A 23,040-nucleotide genomic window follows, 5' to 3' on the forward strand; every position below is an offset into this window, starting at 1 on the left:
AACTGAAGTGTAAACAGTTTGCCTTTTTCTTGGCAATTACTTCCTGGAGTGAACCAGCAAACCAGCTGCTGGCTATATGTAATGGACAGATCTAAGGCCAACCCCTCTGGCAGGGAGCAAATGAGCATAAGCTGATTCCCAAAATGCTAAACTGTTTGTAATTTTCACTTTGAGTACCATTTTATGTAACATTCTGTTAGTATGTGACAACATGGTCTGCTAGGTCGACTGGGTCAGGCTTGAATGCACAATATAAAAGTTAGGCTATTTAGTGGTCTATGAATGATGGAGAATCAACGTGCCTGATAATGGATGTAGATCTATTTTATGACATCACTGGAGTGACAGGGCAGCCGTGTTGGGAGGAGGAGGAGGAGGAGGAGGAGGATCTCTGCCCATAAGTTTACTTTGCCCTTTGCGGGAGATGAGATTCAGCCTCCGCAAACACGCCGCGAGTCGACCAGGGACGGGGGAGGAAACTTTGTGAGCACGCTGAAATCTGCTGGAAATTCAGGATTATCCGCGGGTCATGGACGGTTTCGTCTAGTGTAGTTTGCAGATTCCCGGTTGTGCGCCTGCAGCAGAGCGGACCGCGCAGTGCGACTCCAGGCGGCTCTGAAGGAAACCATATCTGGTCAAAGTATTCGTTGCTGTCACCCAGCGGGACCGTCCGGCTATAAATAGCGCTGGAGGAGGTACGGAAATAAATGCAAAAATTATACAGCATGCTGTAAAACAGTCCAGTCAAATTATTGAAGATAACATATCAAGGTCAAAATAATGTACAGGACAACCCTTTAAAAATTAAGTAATCCGGAAGTTTCCATGAGGTCACTTAGAATAAGAGTCTTTTCCATAAAAACTGAGGAATACTTAATGTTTTCCTCAGTTTTCCCTCCTGTTAGAGAATGTTTAATTGGCTATTGTGATGTTTGCTCTTTCTTAAAGTCATTGCACACTGCAGGTCCTCACACAGACATGCACAGACATGGATTCTAATTTACGGCAGCTACTTGTGCATCTTAGATACAGAACTATTTCATTTAAAAACGTTTTCTGTTAGGATTAATGTTATGCTGGTAATCCATTTGAGGAATGTGTAATAATTATTCTGCTTCATAGGGTTACTTATGTATACCTTACCTCTTAAACTTTTTTGTATGAACTTAAGTTTTAAGATTTAAAATCACTAACTAAAAAAAATATCTTTAGAAGGGTGAAGTAAGTTGGTGGGTAAAAATCTGTATCATATCAATAAATAATGCATTATCAGGATTTCAGTCAACAGGTGCTGTGAGATGCAACAGTTGTCTGGTGACATGTTGGTCTCAGTTCCTGTGTGACCTACATTCACCACTATGGAGTAAAGGCAGCCTTGTAACCTTAATTACTTGGTAAATTTATGGTTTTGCTTAGTTTTTTTTAGTATAGAAATACACCATCTTTGGTCACTTATTGTTGCAAACCATTTCATCATCTAAAGAATGCATTTACAAGTCTGATCTTCATCTCTTGGACAAGTAATGTATCGTATCAACAGCTACCTTGAGATGACACTCATTAGTGAAGTGACACATGTGGTAACACACATGATATTTTGACCTCTGCAGAATGCACAAATGGCCTTACTTCAGGTCCAAGGCAGTAAGTGAGCTGCTAGGCCCCTCATACAGATCATGATATTTGACTCCATACTGGTCCCCAAAGTGGAGTCTTAACAACACAGCAGCCATCACTGACGGGTTTTAGTTTCCTCGCCACTAAAAGTTGGAAGACTGTAAGAGAATGTCTAAAAATGACTATTTGATCAATCATGGCTTTCACTCTATACAGTTATCTCAACTCCACATATAGCTGTAGAATAAATGCTAACTACTTTTATATATATAAAATAAACATTCTATAGTGTGCTATTAAGCATCAATGCATTGTATCAGTGGTCATCTTGAAGCCACTGCAAGTGGATGTCCTTGCAGTCACAGAAGAAAATCCATATACACACACTGCTTATCTCTCCCACAAGCACAGTTGCCTCTCATCTGTTTTCTACTGGGCCATTTCAGAGACTTGTGCTGTTCTAACAAATGCAGTCTTGCAAAATAGTTCACAGACACTATGCAGATGTCACAATAAAGCTTTCATTCACAGGAGATAAACAGCATAAAGTGTGCTGGAGTCACATGTATCACTATAGGAGAATTGTGGTTATTTTTGTTACCAGGAGATAAAGGTTTCTTAATAGAAACATAGTCTAACTACAGAGCCACATTCAAACCAAATTAGGACATTTGTCAATTGCAACCTATTGTGCCAATTTAAATTTCAAGAGATTGGGAGGTTTTAGCCTTCATTGTGTTTTTATTCGTATCTGAATCTATAAGATTCTGTGGAGGAAAGTACCAGGCCACTTAAATTCAAGCCCCTACTGAATATGACATGACCTTTGAGGTGACAGCAATATATCTTGGACTTGCCAAGTTGAGCAAATTGTAAGTGAAATTATCACATGCCACTTACTGTACATTTTTTTATGACAGTGTGAGCTGTTCAAAGACATTAAGCAGGAAGGCATCCGGCTGAAGTATCTAAATGTGCGCTGCTATGCTCTCACTGTGCTTTATGTGCTGATTTATTAACTGAAAGAGCTTTTGGCCACTCTGAGAGCATGTGTGAGTTTTGCAGAGATTTATGTGTATTTCATGTCTGAAAAACTCAGGGTTTATGTTTAACATCTAACTGAAAGATTTAAAAAGAAATGGCTGTGAAAGCAGGCCACTATAGTTCTTTTACAGGAGAAGCTGGATTGTGTAATTTGGGTGGAAAACACAGATATTTCAATCACGAACTCTCATGTTTAATGTTTTCTGTGGGAAAGTCTTTGATTAGTTGCCATTTAACATCAGTTTGAAGGTTTTACACTTGACTTGATTAATGATCCTGTATCAGTGCTGCTATTCTTAGAGGCTTGAGGACTGGACAGGCCTAGTTTGGAGGGCAAGGGTCAAGTCAGGTGTTTATGACTTTAGAGTGTACATTCTGGCTCAGGACAGGTTTTGAGTTGTCTTTCCTTTCTGCCCAGTGAAGATCGCCCAATGGAGCAGAAGCTCGTAGAAAGATATAAATAGAGGCACGGGTCTGTTTGATATCATCGGAACAGGTCAGTCCTCTTCCAGCAGACTTGCAGCGTTATTCGGAGTTCAGCCCAGTTCTTCATCTTTGGTTTTGGAAACTTGTCTTGCCATGGAGCTTAGAGAAAGCAGAACAAAAGAACAGCATGCGTGACCCCACCTCTTAGGAGGTTAGCCAAAGCAAACTTGCTGACATACTTAAGATCAAAAAGAGATGTTTGCACTCAAATTTGTTCTCCTTGAATGCAGAATTTTCTGCACTTTTTGAGTTTTGAAGCTACATCTCTAATTTGAAAAGTAAAGATTAAAGTAATTATTGGTGTTGTCATGTGGTCTATCAGCAGCACCTTGCAACACATTTCAAACCTTGACTCATAGTTTAAAGGAACCAGAGCTTAGAGATCTATGCTGAGCGTTTGGTGCTGTGACCCACAAATGTTCCACTGCCGCTCATCCGTCATCAGTCATCTGGTCCAACAGCCAAGACTGTCTTGAAATGTAGAGAGAGGAAAATAGTCTGTCCGCACTGCCGGTGGAGAAGGAAAGCACGAGAACAACACATTTCCGGACAAGATATTTGGTTTATCCAGGGTTGACATTTATACTTTTCTGCAGAGCGCTTTGAGAAAAAAGGCAGAACAGCACTTCTGACAGTGATTCATGGCAGACGGATCAGCAGCAGGATATTATTTTGGGAGGAAATGGAGCACTAGCTTAGATAGACACAAGGATAAATCAACAGGTGGAACCCTGCAGTGCTAGCTGAAGGCTTGTCCGCTGGTAGAATTACAAACAGGGATTGGTCCATATACTTTAGCTGCTGCAGCAAGACATGCTTTAGCAGTCTGTAGTTGAACTAAGTTTAATGCATGTTTTTCTTTTTCTGTTGGTGATCTATCCATCTGTTGCAGATAACAGTTGATTTGTAGAACATCTGCAGATTATTCTTACTTCTGTAAGCTATCTAGTTGCAACTTTCAGTGACTTGAAATGTTTTAAGCCTATTTATTTTCTTTACAAATGCATTTTTGTGACACCTTCTATATTACCTAGTAGATTGCCAACTCCCAACCAGTCTCACAGTCAGAAAATCCTTGTCTCCTCTGTCTGTTTCCTGGTTTACCTTTTAAAATGAGTAGCCTTACATGAGGCAAACATCAGAGGACCAACACAACTGCAAGAAGCCAGTCCGTAAATAATGCTATTATGGCACGTAAACCAGGTTTTATACACATGTACAACCTTGTTGTGTCTGTTCACTATACAATTTAATTAAAAAAAATAAATTTCTCTTTCATCTTAATTAAATTGTCTGATTTTGTATACTGCTCACCACAAAGAAATTATCAAAACTCTTACAGAACCTTGATATTGGTAGGCATAACTATAAATTACACAATGTAGTAATTTAAGGACCAATCCCAAAATGTTACATCTCCAATTTTGGGAAAAACGCTCCATTGCGAGATGGACGAGATGATCAATACCACACTCATATCACTACATTAAAATATTAAGCTACAACTTACAGCCAGTTAGCTTAGCTTAGCACAAAGACTGGAGATGGGGTAACCACTAGCCTGGCTCTGATTAAAGGTAACAAAATCCACAAACCAGCACCTCGAAACTAACTCAGTAATTTACTTGTAATATAATGTTTGTTTACTCTGTACAAAAACCCAAGTGAAAAAATAACAACTGGCCATTGTATAGGGCTTAAGTAGCCAAGAAATAGTCCTGCAACAACTCTGTTAACATTGATGGTGGATTCTGTTAACTTTGGACAGGGGAAGGTTAGCTTTTCAGTCTTTAAGCTAACTAGCTCATATTGGCTTCATATTAGCTTTACCGACATGACAGTGGTATCAGTATTCTTGTCCGATGGCAAGAAAGTGAATAAATCCCCATCCTGGTATTTCCTGGCATGGTTAAAATGAAACAAGCTGTCTTATCAGAAAAGTTGGAATTAATCTTGTAAAAGCTAGCCAAACGATTCTACATGCAATTTGACTAATAGAGGAATGTGAAGTGGAAATATTCATCTTCAGTGCATTTGCAGTGAAAGCAGCATCAGCTGCCCTGTGAAGATTACGTTTTTACACAAGGATTTCAGATATGGTAACGTTAGTTCAGTGAGAAGCAGATAAAAACGTTTTTATGAGATTTCATAAAAAATTCAAAGCACAGATTGGAACAAGATTTTCTTCCTTCCAGCCTTCTGTTGCTACCCTGTCAGTTACTTTCGGAAGAAATGAAGAGGTGAAAATAAGAAGGAAAAAGCAAAACAATATGATGCTTAATTTCTCCATAGATAACTTTGTGTATCTGTTGCTTTCTAATTTTGAGAGCTATTCATCTCTTCTCTCTGTGCTTCTGCCTCCTCCAGGTCTCTCTCTTTCCCAGGAGCGCTACGGCCACTTGGCTGCCTTTGCTGTTATTTTACCCCTGAGCTGGGGGGTCAGTGAGGTGAGCTACATGACATTGACATTGACATTGACCATCACAGTCAGCTTTGCTTTGCTTCTGGTCCTTCAAACACAATGTTATTTCAACATTCATTTTACTAGCGCTGTCTCGGCTGTTTTCATCCACAGATATAGATTTTTTTTCTCATACCCCAGGGTCTTGCAGGGTCCTGATCTACATTTTGTCTTTCTCGTTTGGAGGGGTTATTGAGGTGAGGGAATCATTTGAATACCTCTCAGGTCCGTTTTGTGTGTTAGCACAGTATAAACTTATGTTGCAGCACTGAATCTCACATCTCAGAAATCTAAACCTTGCTTAGAGAATACAAGAGATTACGATGATTGAAGTAAAAGTTTGGTTTATTTGATTATTATATCACCACATGCAATTTTGAAGTACAAGAAATTTAAGCGTGAGATCAATATTGTATGATACCGTGATTCAATTTTGCAGATATGTTATCCTCGCCTAGGTTTTAATTTTGAGTATGAGCTTTTTTTGCAAGAGTTCAGGTGCATGTCAAGTTGAGGTGACATTATCCATGCTTTCAGGTGTGCTGTCCATCATGTCGGTGTTGAAGAAGGAGATGGAGAAGTACAGGGACATAGACGAGGACGAGCTGCTAAAGAAACTGTCAGAGGAAGAACTGCAGCGATTAGAGGATGAATTAGAGGAGCTGGATCCGGATGTAAGTTTATAATATAAATTCCATATGGAGGAGGTTCACTATGTTGGTGTCAGTGGAGAGTTATGTGGTTATACAGGCTTAATAGAGCCGCCTGATGTAATGTATTGCAGTATACCGCGTATCGCTAGAACTACATGTCCTTGTATTTGCATCTGAATTTCTGTTAGCTAATGTCTGTTTTTAGCCGGTCAAACTGCGTTGAGTGCAAAACATTTGAATGCCCTTGAACATACTTATGAGTAAAGGCTGTAATGTAAATAATGGTTTCCAAAGTATTACTACAGTGGCAGCTGGTGGACTGTGCTTTGAATGTCGTGTAGACAAAACCAGCCAATCCAAAGTCTGCTGACTAACAGGCAGTTAGTGTTACTGCACAATGTGACTATTAGGTCGAGAAGCATTTTTATTCTGATCGAGTGTGATGAAATTTAAGAGGATTGCGTGAAATTTGTATGCTGACCCACAGTCATCACCCCCAGTGATTCTTAGGGATAAACATGGTGCATATATTGTACTGCTAAAACGATTATTTGTTCATCATTTGTAAATTGAATACATTTGAGTTTTGCACTGTTGGTCGGACAAAAAAAACGTTTGACATCTTTGGATCTGCGGAATGGTAATCAGCATTTTTTAAAAATATTTTCTGACATTTTATAGACAATTTACAAAAACTAAAAAAAATTATTAATTAATCCACAATAAAAATAACCACTACTCATATGAGTGAGGAAGAGGATAGTGTTTGTTATTAAGGCTAAAGTGAAACTGATCCAGCACTAAATAGATTCTAGAAAACACTCTGCCTTTACTGTATGTGACTAATTTTGTAATGATGCTAGCTTTGTTACCGTTAAGTCACATCCTTCCAGATCATTTACAGTAATTCTCTGCAGTACATGGGTGGCGGGGTGGTACAGTACATTGGTGTGTATATATATATATATTATATATGTGTTTAGTTTCTGTTGCTTTTTTTTATGATGTGTTTATTTCTGCATCCACTACCACCGTTGTACCCTCAGTGATTTATCGTGGGTTGAGGTGGTGACAGCAGCTGTAAGAACTTTCTGATGAATGCCTATCTGCTCATAAAGAGGCTGGATTTCCCCTCAATGCCATGGGGTTGACTAGAAGGGTATAATGTGCAGGACTGTGTGTGGGTGTGGGTGTGTGTGTGTGCGCGCGCGCGTGCGTGTGTGTGTGTCACCGAGACTGATGCCAGCAGTGAGTGACCAGAAAGACTCCATGACGTAAACAGAAGGAATAGTGAGAGCCAATGCGTGCGTGCTTACCTTGTTTGTGCCTCTTTATGAGGGTAACCCGTTGCACAACAGATAAGTGCCAGTTTGCTTTGAAACACCCTGAAACCTTCTCAGCAAGTCTTCCCACACCAGTTCCTGTAAGCCAGTGACCCATCATGTTGGACTAAAAACAACAACATATCTGCCAGCTGTACTGTGATTGTAGGAGAAATTTATTGTCAATCATCAAGAGAACATTTTGTGTATTTAGTACAAACAGTACCGCCTCACAGTCATACAGTGACACACTACAACTTCGACTGATTCATACTTTTTCTAAAACACAGTGTTCTCACCCTTGTGGTTCTAACGAGACATCTTTGGATTAGAGCACTAACATCTTTATTATATCAGGAATAGGTTAAAACAAATATCAAGGACCTAGATTAACATTTCTCAAATAATGGGAAGTTCACTCTTACATGAAAATTTTGTATTTATTTTTGCTCACCTAAGTAAACATGACTTTGAAAGTCATCAGATTGCTGTACCATTGACACTACACAACTTTCTATCTTGAAGTTATTGTGCTTTGCACACTACATGACTGATTAATGACAGGAGGTCACGCATTACAAGACCTTTCACCAGGAGGAATCCCAGATGAGTCTGGCTAGTCTCCAAACTATGTTTTGTCACAAACACATGTGAAAAGTCACACAGAACTGTAGCTCTGAGAGCTCACCGATGCCTCGGAGACACCTGAAAGATATCAAGCAGGCTAAACAGCTTGTCATGCTAGTTTCAGATTACATTGGTATAACCTTGTCATCCTTGCTGAACCACAATACAAGCAGGCAGATGGATGGTTTTCATTGCAAAAATTATTTACTTATTTACCTCCTGTCATTTCCTGTGTCACTTCTCGCGTGTGTTTTCATGATAGAAAAGAAAAAGAGACCAGAAAGACTCGTCTGGGATTCCTCCTGGTGAAAGATACAAGTAGCCAGAAATAAAAAAAGTTATTGCAGGTGTAAACGAAAATGTTGCAACTTTTTACTCACTCACTTATAAGATAGCCTCAGCCATGGAGCTATGTACTATACGTATTGCCTTCATGTGCTCATATATGACTTCTGTGGCTAGTGAGAGGAAGAGAATGAGAGATAGACACTGAATGAGGAAGGGGGTGACAGGGAAAAAGACCAGAGCAAAGTACAGTTAGAAGGTACAGGGACAGAGAAGTCTCATGCTGGTAAAAATAACATGTTGGGACTGGGAGTGTGTATGTTATCTAAAGCTGAAAGAACGTGTGACATAAAAAGCTTGGCAGTGATGGCGTGATATACTCCTGGCTATAGTATAAATACGGCTGTAAGTTGAGTGAACATTTATGGACCACTAGATTTTCAAAGATTTTGGCTGCTTTGGCAATATTGTTCTTTTTCTCAGCTTTGAGAGAGACTGAAGGCAGAGGAATACGGATGAGAGGCAAAGACAGCTGGAGAGACGGAGAGAGAGGCCTCGGGGTGTTGAGAGGACTGATAAGATATGAAGCTATATGTAGCCCTTGTAAGAGCTTGGTCTCAAATGTTGCTTTAGGTTGAAAATAACACAGTGGGCAGCAAAGCTCTGGGAAATTTGCTGGTCCTGTGTTGGGCTAGAGTAGAGATAGTAACTGTTGTGGGAGTTACATTTACCAGAGAAAAGATACTGCACCACCATCTCTATACCTATCTCACTGTGCTTTAATACTGTGATGCTTTCCGTATTATTGTTGACCTCTTCCCAAAAAAAATCCCCTGAATTGTTAAAACAATGTAATGCAAATGATGCCACATCAGTGTTGGGCATATATTTTGTTTATGAATACCTGCAAAATGTATGAAAAGGCAGTGTGTATTCTCCCACTGGGGTTTGTATGCTTTTGTTTTGTAAAATGATTTCTTACTAATTACTAATGTGCCCTGCATTTCTTGGCCTATTTTATGTATTTGATGAGTTCTTATCATATTTATTTTTATTTCCATAGTTAACTGGCAACATTTAGAGGACATATGGCATTATGCCATTTTTAATAAGTTAAAGGTGTCTTCATTTTCAGCAACCTTTAACTGTTAATTCTCTGTTAGGTCTCACAGGATTTGTTCCTCAGCCCTGACTGAAGTGCTGCTCAAAAAAGAGTGCACTCAAAGGTGCTACTGGTACCTGGAAGATATGTAATGGAGATTAGTGATTTATTCGTTAGCATTAGTGTAGCCAGGAAGAAATCCTGGAATAATTAATTCTTTGTTGTTCTACACTGATGTTGCAAGGTATTAAAGGACTTAACTACTACGATAATAGGAAGAAATAAGTGAGACAGATTCTGATAAAAATGTGTGGGGTGGATTTCCAATACGCAGCACCAGTCTTAAATTATGTCAATTCTCATCCTTGTCTAGAACGCGTTGTTGCCAGCTGGGATGCGGCAGAAGGACCAGACAAAGAAAGCTCCAACAGGAGAGTTTCAGAGAGACAACCTGCTGGCCCATCTGGAAAAACAGGCCAAAGAACATCCTGACAAAGAAGACCTGGTGCCCTTCACAGGAGAGAAGAGAGGTCAGAGCTTGGTTTCTCATAGTAAAGATGATACGTGGATCTGTGTGGCTCAAAAACCAGCTTTTATCAAATGATAACAGATGATTGGATGTCAACTGTTTGGTTTCCCGAATATCAGAGATAGGAGAGGTTAGACCCACCAATCTTGGATATATAGCGGGATTGTAAATGGATGAATAATGTACTTGTTTAAATACTATGCCTGGAGAAGATTAAGATTAACTCAAATTAACACAAACCTTCAAAGGTATCTCAGGAACCTCTAAAGTCATAGGTCTGTCATGGCAAACTCAGGTCTCCATGAGTAGGTGAATTTTTTTTTTATTCCCTGAAGGGTGATTGGTTCCACAAGACCACCCCTCACCAGGCCGTGTTAGGCCTGTCAGCCAGCCAGCACCATTGATGTGTGTGATTGATGGTGAGAGATACCAGACATCTCTATGAGAAACTCTAGAAGGTCTCCCTGCTGTCACTTTCATCATGTTCTTCACACTGCTGCTGTTGTTGCTTTAGTGCACTACTTAAAAGACGCACTGCATTTCAATTTCATTTAACAGACCAGCTGTAAAACTGCAGGTGGGGAAAGTGAATGACTAACAATGTCTCCTCCCTCACCAACTGCAGTCAAGGTACCATTGAGAAAGCCAGTTGGCTGTGAAACAAGCCCATTTACATTTTTGTTCCATAGCCAGGCATGTAACAGGTTGATTTGTACTTGTAACATCTTTAACCAGCGTGGCAAACTATGTTGAGGAATTATTGGAAACGAGGGAGGACATAGGTGACTTTAAAAAAGCTACTCAGCGCTCTGAGCAAAATCTCACCACTCTGCTGCCATCATACTGTTTATGAAGGGGTCAAAAAATATCTGCCTGAAACTCGAGGAGCTGATCACACACACACACACACACACACACACACACACACACACAGCAGACCCGCCTGTAAAGAGACAAATGTCTGGGTCTTTACATCCAGACACCGTGACGACAGCCTGCGGTCAGGTGTAATGTGATGAAGGGGTACTCACCTCAGATGGCTCAGCTGTAAGAGAGCTGGTTTAGACAACAGGACCGGGTCGGAGATCACTGTGTGATACTTTGCCTTAGTTTGACATTTTGACATTAACATTTGAAACACATACTACGGGATATACTTTATTTCAATTTGAGTGAGAAAATGGTGTTCATTATTTCTGTAATTTTTACTGAGGAAATAATTTTCTTCTGCCTATACAAAGGTGAAAAGCAATGACAATGATTTATCTGTCATGGTTTGATATATTTTATATGTACTAATTGAACTGTGTCAGTGTAGCACTGGTGCCATGTTCATGTCATATCGGAGTTATCGGAGCTGATATATCTGACTCGGAGCTTCAGTTTCCAGGGTCCTGGTATTGTGGATGCTTTCTCACTGTTATGGCTTACTAGGGCGCCATGTACTTTTCAAGTCAAAAATGTCAGCTGTGAAATATTTTTGAGTTTAGCCATTTTTAAGTTTGTTGGAAAAGAAATTATAGAAAAACATGCTTATATTCAGCAAATTGTTAAAAATATTGTTTAATAACCACAAGTATCATTGTGTCGCTGCTACTGAAAGTTTTTACATCTATATTCAATTTAATCTAGCTTTATTGGCATGGATGTAAAACAACAATATTGCCAAAGCTACAAATAAATTACAAATTATTATTATTATGTTATATCTCAAGGAATAAAGTGTTTTTACATCATGTCATGACGTGTTTAAAGGCCCACACACCTATTGTCCACCCACACCACTGTTTGCTTGCCTGATCAGACTTACATCTTCATCATCAACCTTGAATTCACAAAATGTCTTCAGCTTAGGGTTAATGTGTGTGTATGTCTATGTATGAAATCTCTTCACTCATGTTGTAGGGAAAGCCTTTGTGCCTAAGAAGAGGGTGGACCCCATCATAGAGAGTGTGACTTTGGAGCCGGAGCTAGAAGAAGCCCTGGCTAGCGCTTCTGATGCTGAGCTCTGTGACATCGCAGGTAACAAAATCACACTCACTCCCACCTCCTCATAGTCACATGTACTATATGCATTAAAGCTTATTGGTTTCAGTTGTTTCTCATATTTCACCAAATATACAAAATTTAAAAGACAAAACATTTTTACCTGGATTTTGTGTTCCTTTTAGAAGAGACTACATTTACCTCAGTTTTTTTCAGTTAACAGAGTCCTCGTGGTGAAGGCAGTTTAAACATACTTCCAATAGTAGAGAGTGAAGAGAAGAAATAGGGAGAATATTGCATTCATGTTTTGTTTTATCTAATTTTCACATGTTCATAATATAAAAAAATACATATTTTGATTTTCTTTGAAAACTGGTCTGATCTGATCTGTCCAATGTGCTCAAGTGCAGCTGTCTGATTATTCTTAATTTTCATCTTTTCTCACTAATGATTGTAAACACCATCATGGCCTCAACTTCCCCTCATTAATTTCCTTAATCCAAATCTTCTCCATTTCCTCTAGCACTCCTTCCCTCCACCCTTCCCCTTCATCACATGTCCTACCACCTCCTCCATCCCTGCTGGATATCTCTGTTCACTAGCTGAACACCAAACAGGGTATCTGTAGATGGCACGCAGTGTTTGCATGGAACGATTCTCCTGTCATGTCCATATTGTCAGCTTGTGTTAAGGAGACATTTAGCAAAACTGACATGTTCAGACAGTCAGATGTATGTGCTGTATATGTAAAGAGTTATCTAGATGGACCTCTCCATGTTCTGTAGTAAAGCACACAGAGGCATCGCCAAACCTTTGAAATTTGCTGAACTCTGTCTTTATGTCTTTATGTAAAAACATATACACCTACATATATTTAGTAATCCTCTTTTTTCCATTAACCACACATCTACTTAGATCAGCTGGGTAGCTTGTGTTCCCTGTTTGTCTTTGCAAACAGTTCTGTTCTCATGCCCTCGATCTCTGAAAATCAAATGAAGTGAAACTCTCTATCGTTTTTTGTTTTGTTTTTTTAAAAATATGTAGTATCTTCAGAATAGTTGGTCAGTCAAAAAACATATTTCAGATTCACAGTTACCAGGATACAAGTGAGTTTCCTCAAGTTGAAATTCTTAACAGGCTAAAACATGGACATACTTTAGTCACGATGCAGCAGGTGGAGAATCACATTGATCTGCAGTCAGCCAACAGAGGGCAGGACCTCCTGTGGCTGCTGAAATCAAAGCCAGTACATAATACCAGTGAAACTACTGAACCTGACACGTTACACCTTACAACTCACTGATAGTGTCAGGTTTGACTTGCTTGTGATGCTGCAAGTGCTGATGTGCTGTCTGTATTAGCATGGTGGTCCGCTGTGTGGCTGTAACTAAACTATCAATAAATCTGTTTCTACTATTTTTCAGCATCCCTCTCTCTCTCTCTGTTTCTTCCTCACTCTCTGTTCATTCCCTTTGAGGGGGGTTTTCCACTCTCATTCAGTCTTCTTGCTGTCTTTCAGCCATCCTGGGTATGCACACCCTGATGAGTAACCAGCAGTACTATGAAGCCCTGGCCAGCAGCACCATAGTCAACAAGCAAGGCCTCAACAGTACGCACTCACACGCTTGCACACATGCATTAAAACTTAAGTAACTGAGTCTTTTAAATGCAGAAATCTGCCAGTTGCATGACCTGTCTTCACTTGTTTCAATCACAGATACGTCTGGTACAAGGAACAAGTAAAAGTGTCCTAAAATATAAAGCAGATCTCTCAACTAGTTTAAATAAAAGTATCACCTCATTGAAGAAAAATGTTGAAGAGAGTTTACTTGGACTGGAGTCAAGTGGAATGATCTCATGTTGGCAGAATGTTGGTTTATTTAACCAAAGATAATAGGATCAGTCATTTTTTCACTCCATGCATGCACATATATAGTTACAGAGATTAAAAGTGAGTCAATAAGAAGATTAAATGTGTAAACAGGCATGCAGGCATGCATAGTCCTATAGCTCCTGCAGTAATAACGCTGATGATTCATCTTGCACTACAAAGTGTAAGATATGGTGTTCTGATATTACTTTTATCCCATCACACACACACGCTAATGAACCACTGTTTATCTTGCATGGTGGCTCATCCTATAGATTCTTCTCCAGCTCTAAACAGTCCAAAAATGACCGTCTCACTTAAAGACAACCAGCTATAAACTTGTAATCCGCCGAAGTCAGTTGCTTTGTTTTTAGTACTGATACAGGATGGTACATAAAAGTGTTTGAACAATGAGCCTTTTTTCATTGTTGAAGACAATGAAGATCTGTATTTGGAAAGCAGACAGTGAAATCTTCGGCTCTTACCTAATCTGAGACTCAGAAATCCATAATATGCTGTTAATTGGATGTTGATCTAAATTAGTGTCTCAGTGTTACAGAAAGTATTTATACTGACTAAAATGCTGGTTCAACACGATTGTGTAATCACTAAATCTCAGACGAACAGCCTTCATAAATATAACATAAAATAAACACACATTTATTGCTCCAGTAAGCCCAAACAATATGTATTTTTACATGTTTTGTCTCTGCCAAGCATTTTCCAAACTACCCTTTCACCACTGCACACAATAAATATCAAGGGACTTGAAACTTGCTTGAGTTACGTAATCCATCACACTCAACATCACATCTACTGCTGTGCTAGTAAAAGGTACAATATACTTGTGTGGCAAAATGACTTCATGTGCTGATTAATTGACATGCTCCGTGCTGTGTTCTATCAAAGCCCCCACATTCAGTTTGATGGAAACCTACATTAAGAACATAAGAACAAGTATTTTTGGAACATTACCAACAGCCTGGAAAGTGGGATAAAATACTAAGTAAAACTATACATATGAACATAAAGCATATATAGTATGTGAAATATACCTGACTAAATGGGTTGAAATATGCAAAAACATGATGCTGTTAGTTTTTTTCTCTTTTTGTGCTGTATATACATCAAAAGAAAAACTTAAAAAAAAAACAAAGTTAAAGACTGATTTGAGTAATTTTGGAAATGTGGTGTTTTTCTCCTCATTTGAAGGCTGTCATGCTCCTCTGTAGAAACTTCACTGACTGTGGAGAAATGTGCTTTCATGAACAGTATAGAAGGCTAAGCTTTGTTTGGCAAGGATTATAGGCAGATGCATCAACAGAGTCTCAAGCAATCAACTGTCTAGATAAAACTGTTCTGTTGGAGGGGAAAGGGCTACAAACGTGTTTAAATCAATGCTGTTCCCACAGTGAGTCTAATTTAATGAACAGTCCCAACTGTCTCCTGGTGCACACGCATGTGTTGGGTAAATGTGTTGTAGGTGTGATCCAGTGCACCCAGTATAAACCAGTCCCTGATGAAGAGCCCAACTCCACTGACGTAGAAGAGACCCTGTTGAGAATGAAGAGGAACGACCCAAACCTGGTTGAGGTCAACCTCAACAACATCAGGGTAGGACTGTGTGTGTGGGTGGGTGGGTGAGTGGGTGCATATTCTGTTGAGGATAAAGAGAGGATATGGTGTTTAATCCTGTATTTTCAAACTCAGAACATTTGATTTTGATTTATTTTGGATTTGGACAGCCTGCTTTAACTGAAACTCTGTTAATTATAGTCTGTTTTAGTACTTGCCACAGAATATAACTGGACTTTGTCACACTATAATACACATCTGTGTAAAATACACAACTTTCCCAAAGCAGAAACAGTTTTTCAGATGAAATTTAAAAGCTATTTATCAAGAAATAATCTAATCTAATCTAATAATAATCTATTTTACGATTAGATTAAATACACTAAATGATTTATTTTGTAAATATGCGATAAATGAATTTCTTGGTTTCATTTTGAGAAACATTTTTTAGGCATTTTAATGAACAAAATTATGTAATGTTTTTGGATTGGGAAAATATGGGATTTAGCGTGAATAACATCTTATGCCACAAATCAGTTTGTTTATGATATTCATAAAGTAACATTTTTCGCCTCAGCGATTCATTGCAGATAAATCCTCCTCTGGAAATCATAATTTCATTGACTGAAGTGATGAAATAAAAACGCCAAAACCTTAATGACTTTTTATGTTTTTGATCTAAGAACATTTACTGAGCTGTAATGTTTTGATGTTGTGTGTTTTTTGGTATCCAGAACATCCCCATCAAGACTCTGAAAGCGTATGCTGAGGCCCTGATGAAGAACACTGTGGTGGAGAGGTTTAGTATTGTAGGAACCCGAAGCAACGACCCAGTAGCATTTGTAAGTCACATCTTTAACATTTAACGCATAATGTTACACAGAATCTGTGTTACTTTGCTCCATTAAAAAGATGCTTTGTTGTCTCTTTTTCTGACTTTTTTGCCTTTAAAATATTCCACCAGCCGCCTTGTGTTTGTTGTTGGTTATTGTGATAATGGCACTAATAAAAACCAAAACTGTTGTACAGCTGATCATTTTTTGATTGGTGGGATTTAAATTCCTAATAACTCATGTTATCTCTCTACCACTTTTTAACTATCTAATAAGACACAAGCATAAAGCAGTCTCACAAAGACTCATTTTGGCAACCGTTCACTGGAATAGAAGAGCAAATGAGTGCAAACTGCAAAGCAGTGAATTAATTAAGATACGGGATGTGCTGTGCATTTCGTCTCAGGCGCTGGCAGAGATGTTGAAGGTGAACACGACGCTGAAGAGCCTGAACGTTGAGTCCAACTTCATAACCGGGACTGGAATCCTTGCCCTTATAGAGTCACTGCAGAATAACGCCACACTACAGGAGCTCAAGATAGACAATCAGGTACCAATTGACACACGCACACACTCAACCCACTTACATAGGGTGCATGAAGACTCATACACACGTACCATGCATAAAAATGTGTGTGGGTATATGTGTCAGGTAGGGTACACAGGCCGTCTTTGCCACTGCAGTGTAATGCCCGCACATTTCATTGCGATGTGTCATACTGCATAGTTGTACATGTGTGACTCACAGCGTGCTCATTAGTTCAACTTGTGAATGATTCATAGACTTTCTTTCTTTACTGCACCTCCCATCTTTCTTCTGGCTTCCTTTGCCGTTTGCCTCCATTGACTGACTGACTGATTGAAATGATCTAAAACCAAAGCCCCCTGCCACTTCATCTACTGTTTCCATGGAGATCTTATCTGTAGTGGCACTGGTGTTCAGTATGTAAAGAGGATGGCAGTGATTTTTGTATACTCCTCCTATTGTCTTTCTTTTCCCCCAGTCTCGCTACAACGAATGACTTCCCTTTACCTGCTTTTAATTCGTCTCTACATCTCTTCTTGTATCTCCTCCTCCGTCTCCCACTCTCTCTCTTTCTCTCTCTCTCCCCCTAAACTCCAGAGCCAGCCGTTAGGCAACAAGGTGGAGATGGAGATAGCCAGCATGCTGGAGAAAAACACCACACTGCTGAAGTTTGGATATCATTTCACCCAGCAGGGCCCTCGCCTCCGAGGCTCCAATGCCATGATGAACAACAATGACCTGGGTAGGTTACAGACACAGAAAGACGTGCAGAGATGTCTGCAGTGTTGAGTCCTGGAAACGGACACATAAAAACACACTTTTTATACCTGAGATACTGATTTGAGAACATGGCAAGGTGTATACTGATAACATGTCTGTATTTGATGACTGCTTCACCCCACTGTGCTTTAGACAGTTATGTAACTCGTACACAGTCTGTCATTAGTATTGCGTTTGGCAGCGTTGGTTGTTAATGTGCGTCAGTGCTGACACTTTATCTTCACTATATCTCCTTGGGGTCTACTTTAATCAGATTGTAATAGAAAAATCTATTGTGATATCATCAGCCGGTAACTCAGTAGTACGGCCAGAAAGCCCCAGCCAATCTAAACAGCTGCTTCTTAAATTATGACACAAGTACTAAGAAAAGACTGTGCATGAGAGAGAGAGAACAAAATTAAACTGGTGGAAGAAATGGTTGGGCACTAATTATTTAGGTAAGTCTTTGCACCAAAGAGTTAACGCAACTCCTCTCTGACAGCCTCAACAAAAATATAACCTTAAAAGCTTCACAAAATTAGTTCTTGTTCAGTTTGTGTGTGAGGGTGTTTGTTCTTGAACATAATCTGAGAAGCAGTTTTAGGTTTAGAGGGTGAGGGAAAGTGTGAATCATTGCCACCTTGGCTGTCTTCACCTCCACCAAAGGTTAGTACAGTATTCAGGTTAGAATTATGACTATATTTGGAAATATTTCATGAGACTTTGTGTCTAATTAGTTTTCTTATACTGTGTCATAAACCAGCAACCAAGTCTATGTGTCATAATCTTGTTATAACGTTTTCCTCCCATCGTCGTCAAGCCCGGGTCGTCAGGTCAGAGTCGGACGGCTCCTTCACCCTCACTCTGTCTGTCCCTGAGCTGGAGAGGGCCTTCGGGAAAAAGTTCAAGTCCAAGACAAAGTAAAAAAAAAAAAAAACAGAAATGTCGCACCGTTTGACCGCTCAGCCTTGCCTTTCTTCTGCCATCATCACCTGGTTCTTTTCCAGACCACCGGAAAGCGCTGCCACCACCTGTCGCACAAGTTTCTCTTGCTTCTCAACAGCACCTATCATCACTTTACTTCTTTTAATCTTTTAGTCATCTCTGACACTGTCTCCCAAATTTAGTTGATGTCGTTCTCCAGTCCCCTACATAGTCAGAATAGTTCTTTTTGTTGCCACAATTATTTTACAATTCCCCAAATAGTGTTTCAACATCTGCCCGACAAGGCAACAAACTAGACAACATTGAAGTCTGGAAGATCCAGAAACATAACAGGGAAATTACTTACAGGATAGAGAGAGCACTCGACTTTTGCTCAACAGAAGTAAAAGAATGAAAAGTAAACTTTTCATTTTCACTCACTGGACAACAGCATCCCCTGCACACCTCTTCTGTCTTTGAAATCTGATTGGGCTGGATGAAACTGCCTTTCTGATGAAACACTTCTTTTCCTCACTTGAGTAGTTTAATCGTCTTTTGGCTGAATTGTGAAGCTGCAGAAACCTTCATGGTCTTCATCTGTTGTTGGGGGGTTTTTTGCACCACTTTCCCAGTAATAAATAGGTGCTATGGTCTATTCTTTGGCCACTTTATTTGTGTTTCTCCTTGGTCTTTTTACTCATGTCCTCTCTTCTACTGCTTTAAACACTGCTCTCAGAGCTGGATTGTTAACCTGGCAAAATAGGCAGCTGCCCTATGGTCCCAAATCCCGCAATGGCCCCAAAAGTTTTTAGGATTGCTCTGTTTGTGATAATTTAAAAAAATGTGGATTTGTTTAATACTGTATGCATTGCTAATTTACAGTACTGAAAGGATAGGGGCTCTAAAAGGCAAGTGTGCTGATTTTACACATCAAACTCTATTTACATGAGCACTACTGCATACATGCCCTTTAAGCCCTTGGTGGCTTCAGAGGGAGCTATACAAAATCTGATCAAATTGCCTCAAGCGATGTTACTTTTACTGTGTCAGTTGGGGCTGAAAACTACGAGTTTTCAAATGTAAAAATCTGGGGATGTAGAGTTAGAAAGAAGCGAGCTTACCCGACCTCTGTAGCCCAGTTAGCAATCTGCTTGAGGCTACGTAGCCGCTACTAGCATAGCACACCTGGATCTCTGACCAAACTGTATTGTGGGTAATTTAGGTAGCAGGTTTTTACAAGAAAGAAGAAAGTGGGGAATAAAACAGACAATATCTCTTGTTTGACAGTGTTATATGAGTGCAATGGTAAATGAGTAAGCTAAGGCTTAGTTTGAACTTAGCTTTGGCCCTCATTTTTCACTATACTGTCATTACCTGGTGCACTTTGCTAAAAATAATTGTGTTGAATCAAGTTACTACAACCGAATTCCTGGTAGTATATCTAACCGCTACATACGCAATATGGGAGGAAAGGAGGGTCCGTAGCGGCCCACATCTTCAGTGGCGTCCCTGGGCCCCATAATGGGATAATGCAGCTCTGCTCTTATCAGTGCCTTTGTGTTGTTTTGTTTTGTCCTTCAAAAGCTCCTGCTCTCGTCCTGCTTTTTAAAAACCAGTACCTTCTTTCTTTCAGTTGCCTCTCTTTGCTTTCTCATGTGAAGCAAATAAGGCAGGCCAACTTTGCTCTGCTTTAGCTAAAATTGATTGGTTGTTCCAACTTCTTGCATTCTGTTTTTTTCTTCTAATTTTTCTCTTTCTCCTTGTTTCCATTCCTTGCTCCACCCCTTACACCTCTCTTTTTTTCTTCATCTGTCATTCTTTCTCTTCTTCCTGTGTCCCTCTCATCTCCTCTCCCATCTACAGTAAGAAAGAGAAGGCTTGAGGGAGGACCCATCTTCCCCAAGTGTCGGACGAATGTGTAGAAACCAGGGCTTCCCTCAATCCTCTGTTCCACTTCGACCCCTACCATCTTTCCAACACCCGCCTTGTAATCTTCTTCAGCCTCGCACCCTCCGATGGCCTACCCAGAAGACCATGCCCACCACGTCAGGTTCAATTGTTTGGGGTTCAGAGACTCTCTGAACCCCAAACACTTTCTTTTTAAAGTAGATATTAAAGGATCCAATGGGATGAATCAGCATCGCCTTCTGAGCTTTCAGTGCATGCAAAAGGTGAGATTGTGTACTTATTTTTTGTGCTCTGAAGTTTGAATTTAGTCTTGGGTTCCAGGCTTGAAATAACTAACCAGGCAAGGCCTACTTTGTCATCATGACACCTTGAATATTAATAAGTGTCTGGATTACTTAATAACAGGGGCTGGAGGTCTGATTTTGAGTAATGAATCCCTGGTTCTACTGTTGAGTTGAATGAAATCTAATTATTATTATTATGCTGTAAATGAGTTGTGCTGTCATTACTGCTGTTCCCAAAAGTTTCTGATGTAGCTCCAAGGTCGACACCAAAGCCAATGTCCTATTTTAATTTAGACCTAAAAAAAATCCGTAATGTTAGACTTTGATCTAATCATGAAAATCTGATGTTATGGTGTTTTTCCTATTCGGTCTAAACAGTATTATACATAAAGATTCTTCAGTAATGGACAGATAGATTTGTAAACCTGGCTACTGTGAGATTTGTCGCCATATACAGAGTATATTTATTTGTGCCAGACCTGGGAAAGAGTCAGAAGCCATTCATATACTTGACATAACTTTTCTTAATTGTGCTGGATGGTGTAATAACCTGTGTAAAAATGTTTCTGTAAATGAAAATGTACACTATAATTACACTTTACATTGCTACATTATCCAGCTTTTATTATTACCCTTCCCCGCAGAGCAGTCCTGCTAGCTTGGAATGTCAACTTCCAATTCAAGTTTTATTTACTGAAATTAGATATTCTATGTAAAATCTCCTTTGAGCATCATCTTGTTATAAATACTTTATTGTCTTCAACTCACTATGCAAGTCAGACCAGAAATAACCCTAAGTAACTCTAAGTATTTGAATGTACTACACTTTCAACCAGGTCTGGTTTGTTGATTGTTTGTGTTAGTTTATTTTTATTTACTGGAGCTAAAACATGTGGTTTAACATGAAATGGGTGGTACTGTTGAGTGACTGTTTATTACAGGTTTTGACATTAACGCCTCACTCCAGGTTTGGAGTATTTCAGTAATGACTGGTAGACACAGATTTAAAAACACAGGAAACCTCTAATGTCTTTACAGCTGTCAGATCCACACAGATCCATTTTATTTAAATAAAACAAATGTTAACAGACTATTTGCAGTTTCAAAATGCTTGTTGGCTGTGACGGGTCATAAATCACCCACTGAACATCTGAAATATGGTATCGCACTCTGATCCTGGACTGGTCTTTTAAGACTTCAGGGTGGTAAAGGTAATTCTCATCAAGGTCAGACTGTGAATGAATGCTTATGTCCTTGTTGCCAGTTCAAACTTCACAACTACGTAATGATAAAAACTGCTGTTTATTTCGCAGCACTTAATGGGATTTCTTCTGATATTAAAGTTAACAGCACAATAAGAAAAAGAAGGGTTAGCAGTTATCTAACCAGGAACTAGAGCCAATTATGTTGCTGTCTGAAAAGAACAGCTCCAGTAAAAATCATTAGAAATGGTCTGCATTCTTGTGTGAATGGCTCAAGGTCTGTATTTACTGCTTAAAGAAAATGGGTAAAACCTACCAGTTGCAGACTCGCAGGTAAAACTAACTTTAGTGTACCATCCATGTTTCCTTGATGTTGAGATAAAAATGACAGCATGTTTAAGGGTTAGATAACCCATTTAATGTTATTTATCACTGCTTTGTTACTTTCTTCTTAGTGCTATGGGTGTTGCTCAGCAGAAGGTGATTATGGATGTAAACATTTGTAAAACAATAAGGAATAGAATGCTAAAGGTAAAAGAGGACGAGGACTACTGCCAATCACAGTCATCGTGTGTCCTGTACTTTTCTTCTGTCTTGTAATTTCTGATATTTTAGTGCTTGAATCTTTGTTTTGTTAGATAGTACACCCCTTTTTTTTGGTTGAATTTTTGTTTATGAAATAAATCAAGCTTGAAAACAATGTCTTTGTCTTAAACATTTGGTTGGATATCTTGCTCGACACTGCAGTGTTCGCCTATATAAAAACAACAGTGACACTCTGTGGCAAAATGGAAGAAATACATAAAGTCTGTTGAGGTGGGCTCTCCATCTCTTACTATGTTGCCCTCTTCAGACCAACAATAGTGAGACTCTCCTGCTAACTGTGTAGTAAAGCTGCAAATGCAGTGATCACAACATAAACCACATTTACTTTTAAGGACTTCTGGTTCTCGGAGTTTAATTGCTTTTCGATGTGCAGAGAGCCTTTTACTCACCGTATTCTTAATCGTGTTCCCAAAGAACAAAATTGATTGTAGACAGCTCACT

General features: G+C 39.4%; 1 protein-coding gene across 2 annotated transcripts; it reads left to right on the forward strand.

Annotated features, from left to right (window-relative positions):
* The first annotated feature begins 407 nt into the window (after positions 1 to 407).
* Positions 408 to 22,693, forward strand: tmod1 (tropomodulin 1). 2 transcript variants are annotated; one of them, XM_046047919.1, is made up of 13 exons: positions 408 to 695; positions 5,515 to 5,594; positions 5,723 to 5,805; positions 6,146 to 6,282; positions 9,971 to 10,127; positions 12,032 to 12,148; positions 13,632 to 13,721; positions 15,466 to 15,596; positions 16,292 to 16,399; positions 16,797 to 16,940; positions 17,514 to 17,658; positions 18,496 to 18,595; positions 20,463 to 22,693. In XM_046047919.1, exons 4-13 carry the CDS (start codon positions 6,160 to 6,162, stop codon positions 20,479 to 20,481), a joined length of 1,134 nt encoding a protein of 377 aa, XP_045903875.1. In that variant the 5' UTR covers positions 408 to 695; positions 5,515 to 5,594; positions 5,723 to 5,805; positions 6,146 to 6,159; the 3' UTR covers positions 20,482 to 22,693. The 2 variants fall into 2 exon arrangements, with proteins under 2 accessions (XP_045903875.1, XP_045903874.1); XM_046047918.1 differs by having other exon boundaries at positions 5,750 to 5,805.
* Positions 22,694 to 23,040: the final 347 nt, after the last annotated feature.

Source organism: Micropterus dolomieu, linkage group LG04 (genome assembly GCF_021292245.1).
Source record: "Micropterus dolomieu isolate WLL.071019.BEF.003 ecotype Adirondacks linkage group LG04, ASM2129224v1, whole genome shotgun sequence".
Taxonomy (NCBI): domain Eukaryota; kingdom Metazoa; phylum Chordata; class Actinopteri; order Centrarchiformes; family Centrarchidae; genus Micropterus; species Micropterus dolomieu.

Excerpts from the sequence above, each read along its gene's own strand:
- tmod1 (XM_046047919.1), top strand. The coding sequence starts at position 6,160 with ATGTCGGTGTTGAAGAAGGAGATGGAGAAGTACAGGGACATAGACGAG. Across the intron at positions 10,128-12,031 it reads CTTCACAGGAGAGAAGAGAG|GGAAAGCCTTTGTGCCTAAG; the intron begins GTCAGAGCTTGG and ends CTCATGTTGTAG. Across the intron at positions 16,941-17,513 it reads AGCTCAAGATAGACAATCAG|AGCCAGCCGTTAGGCAACAA; the intron begins GTACCAATTGAC and ends CCTAAACTCCAG.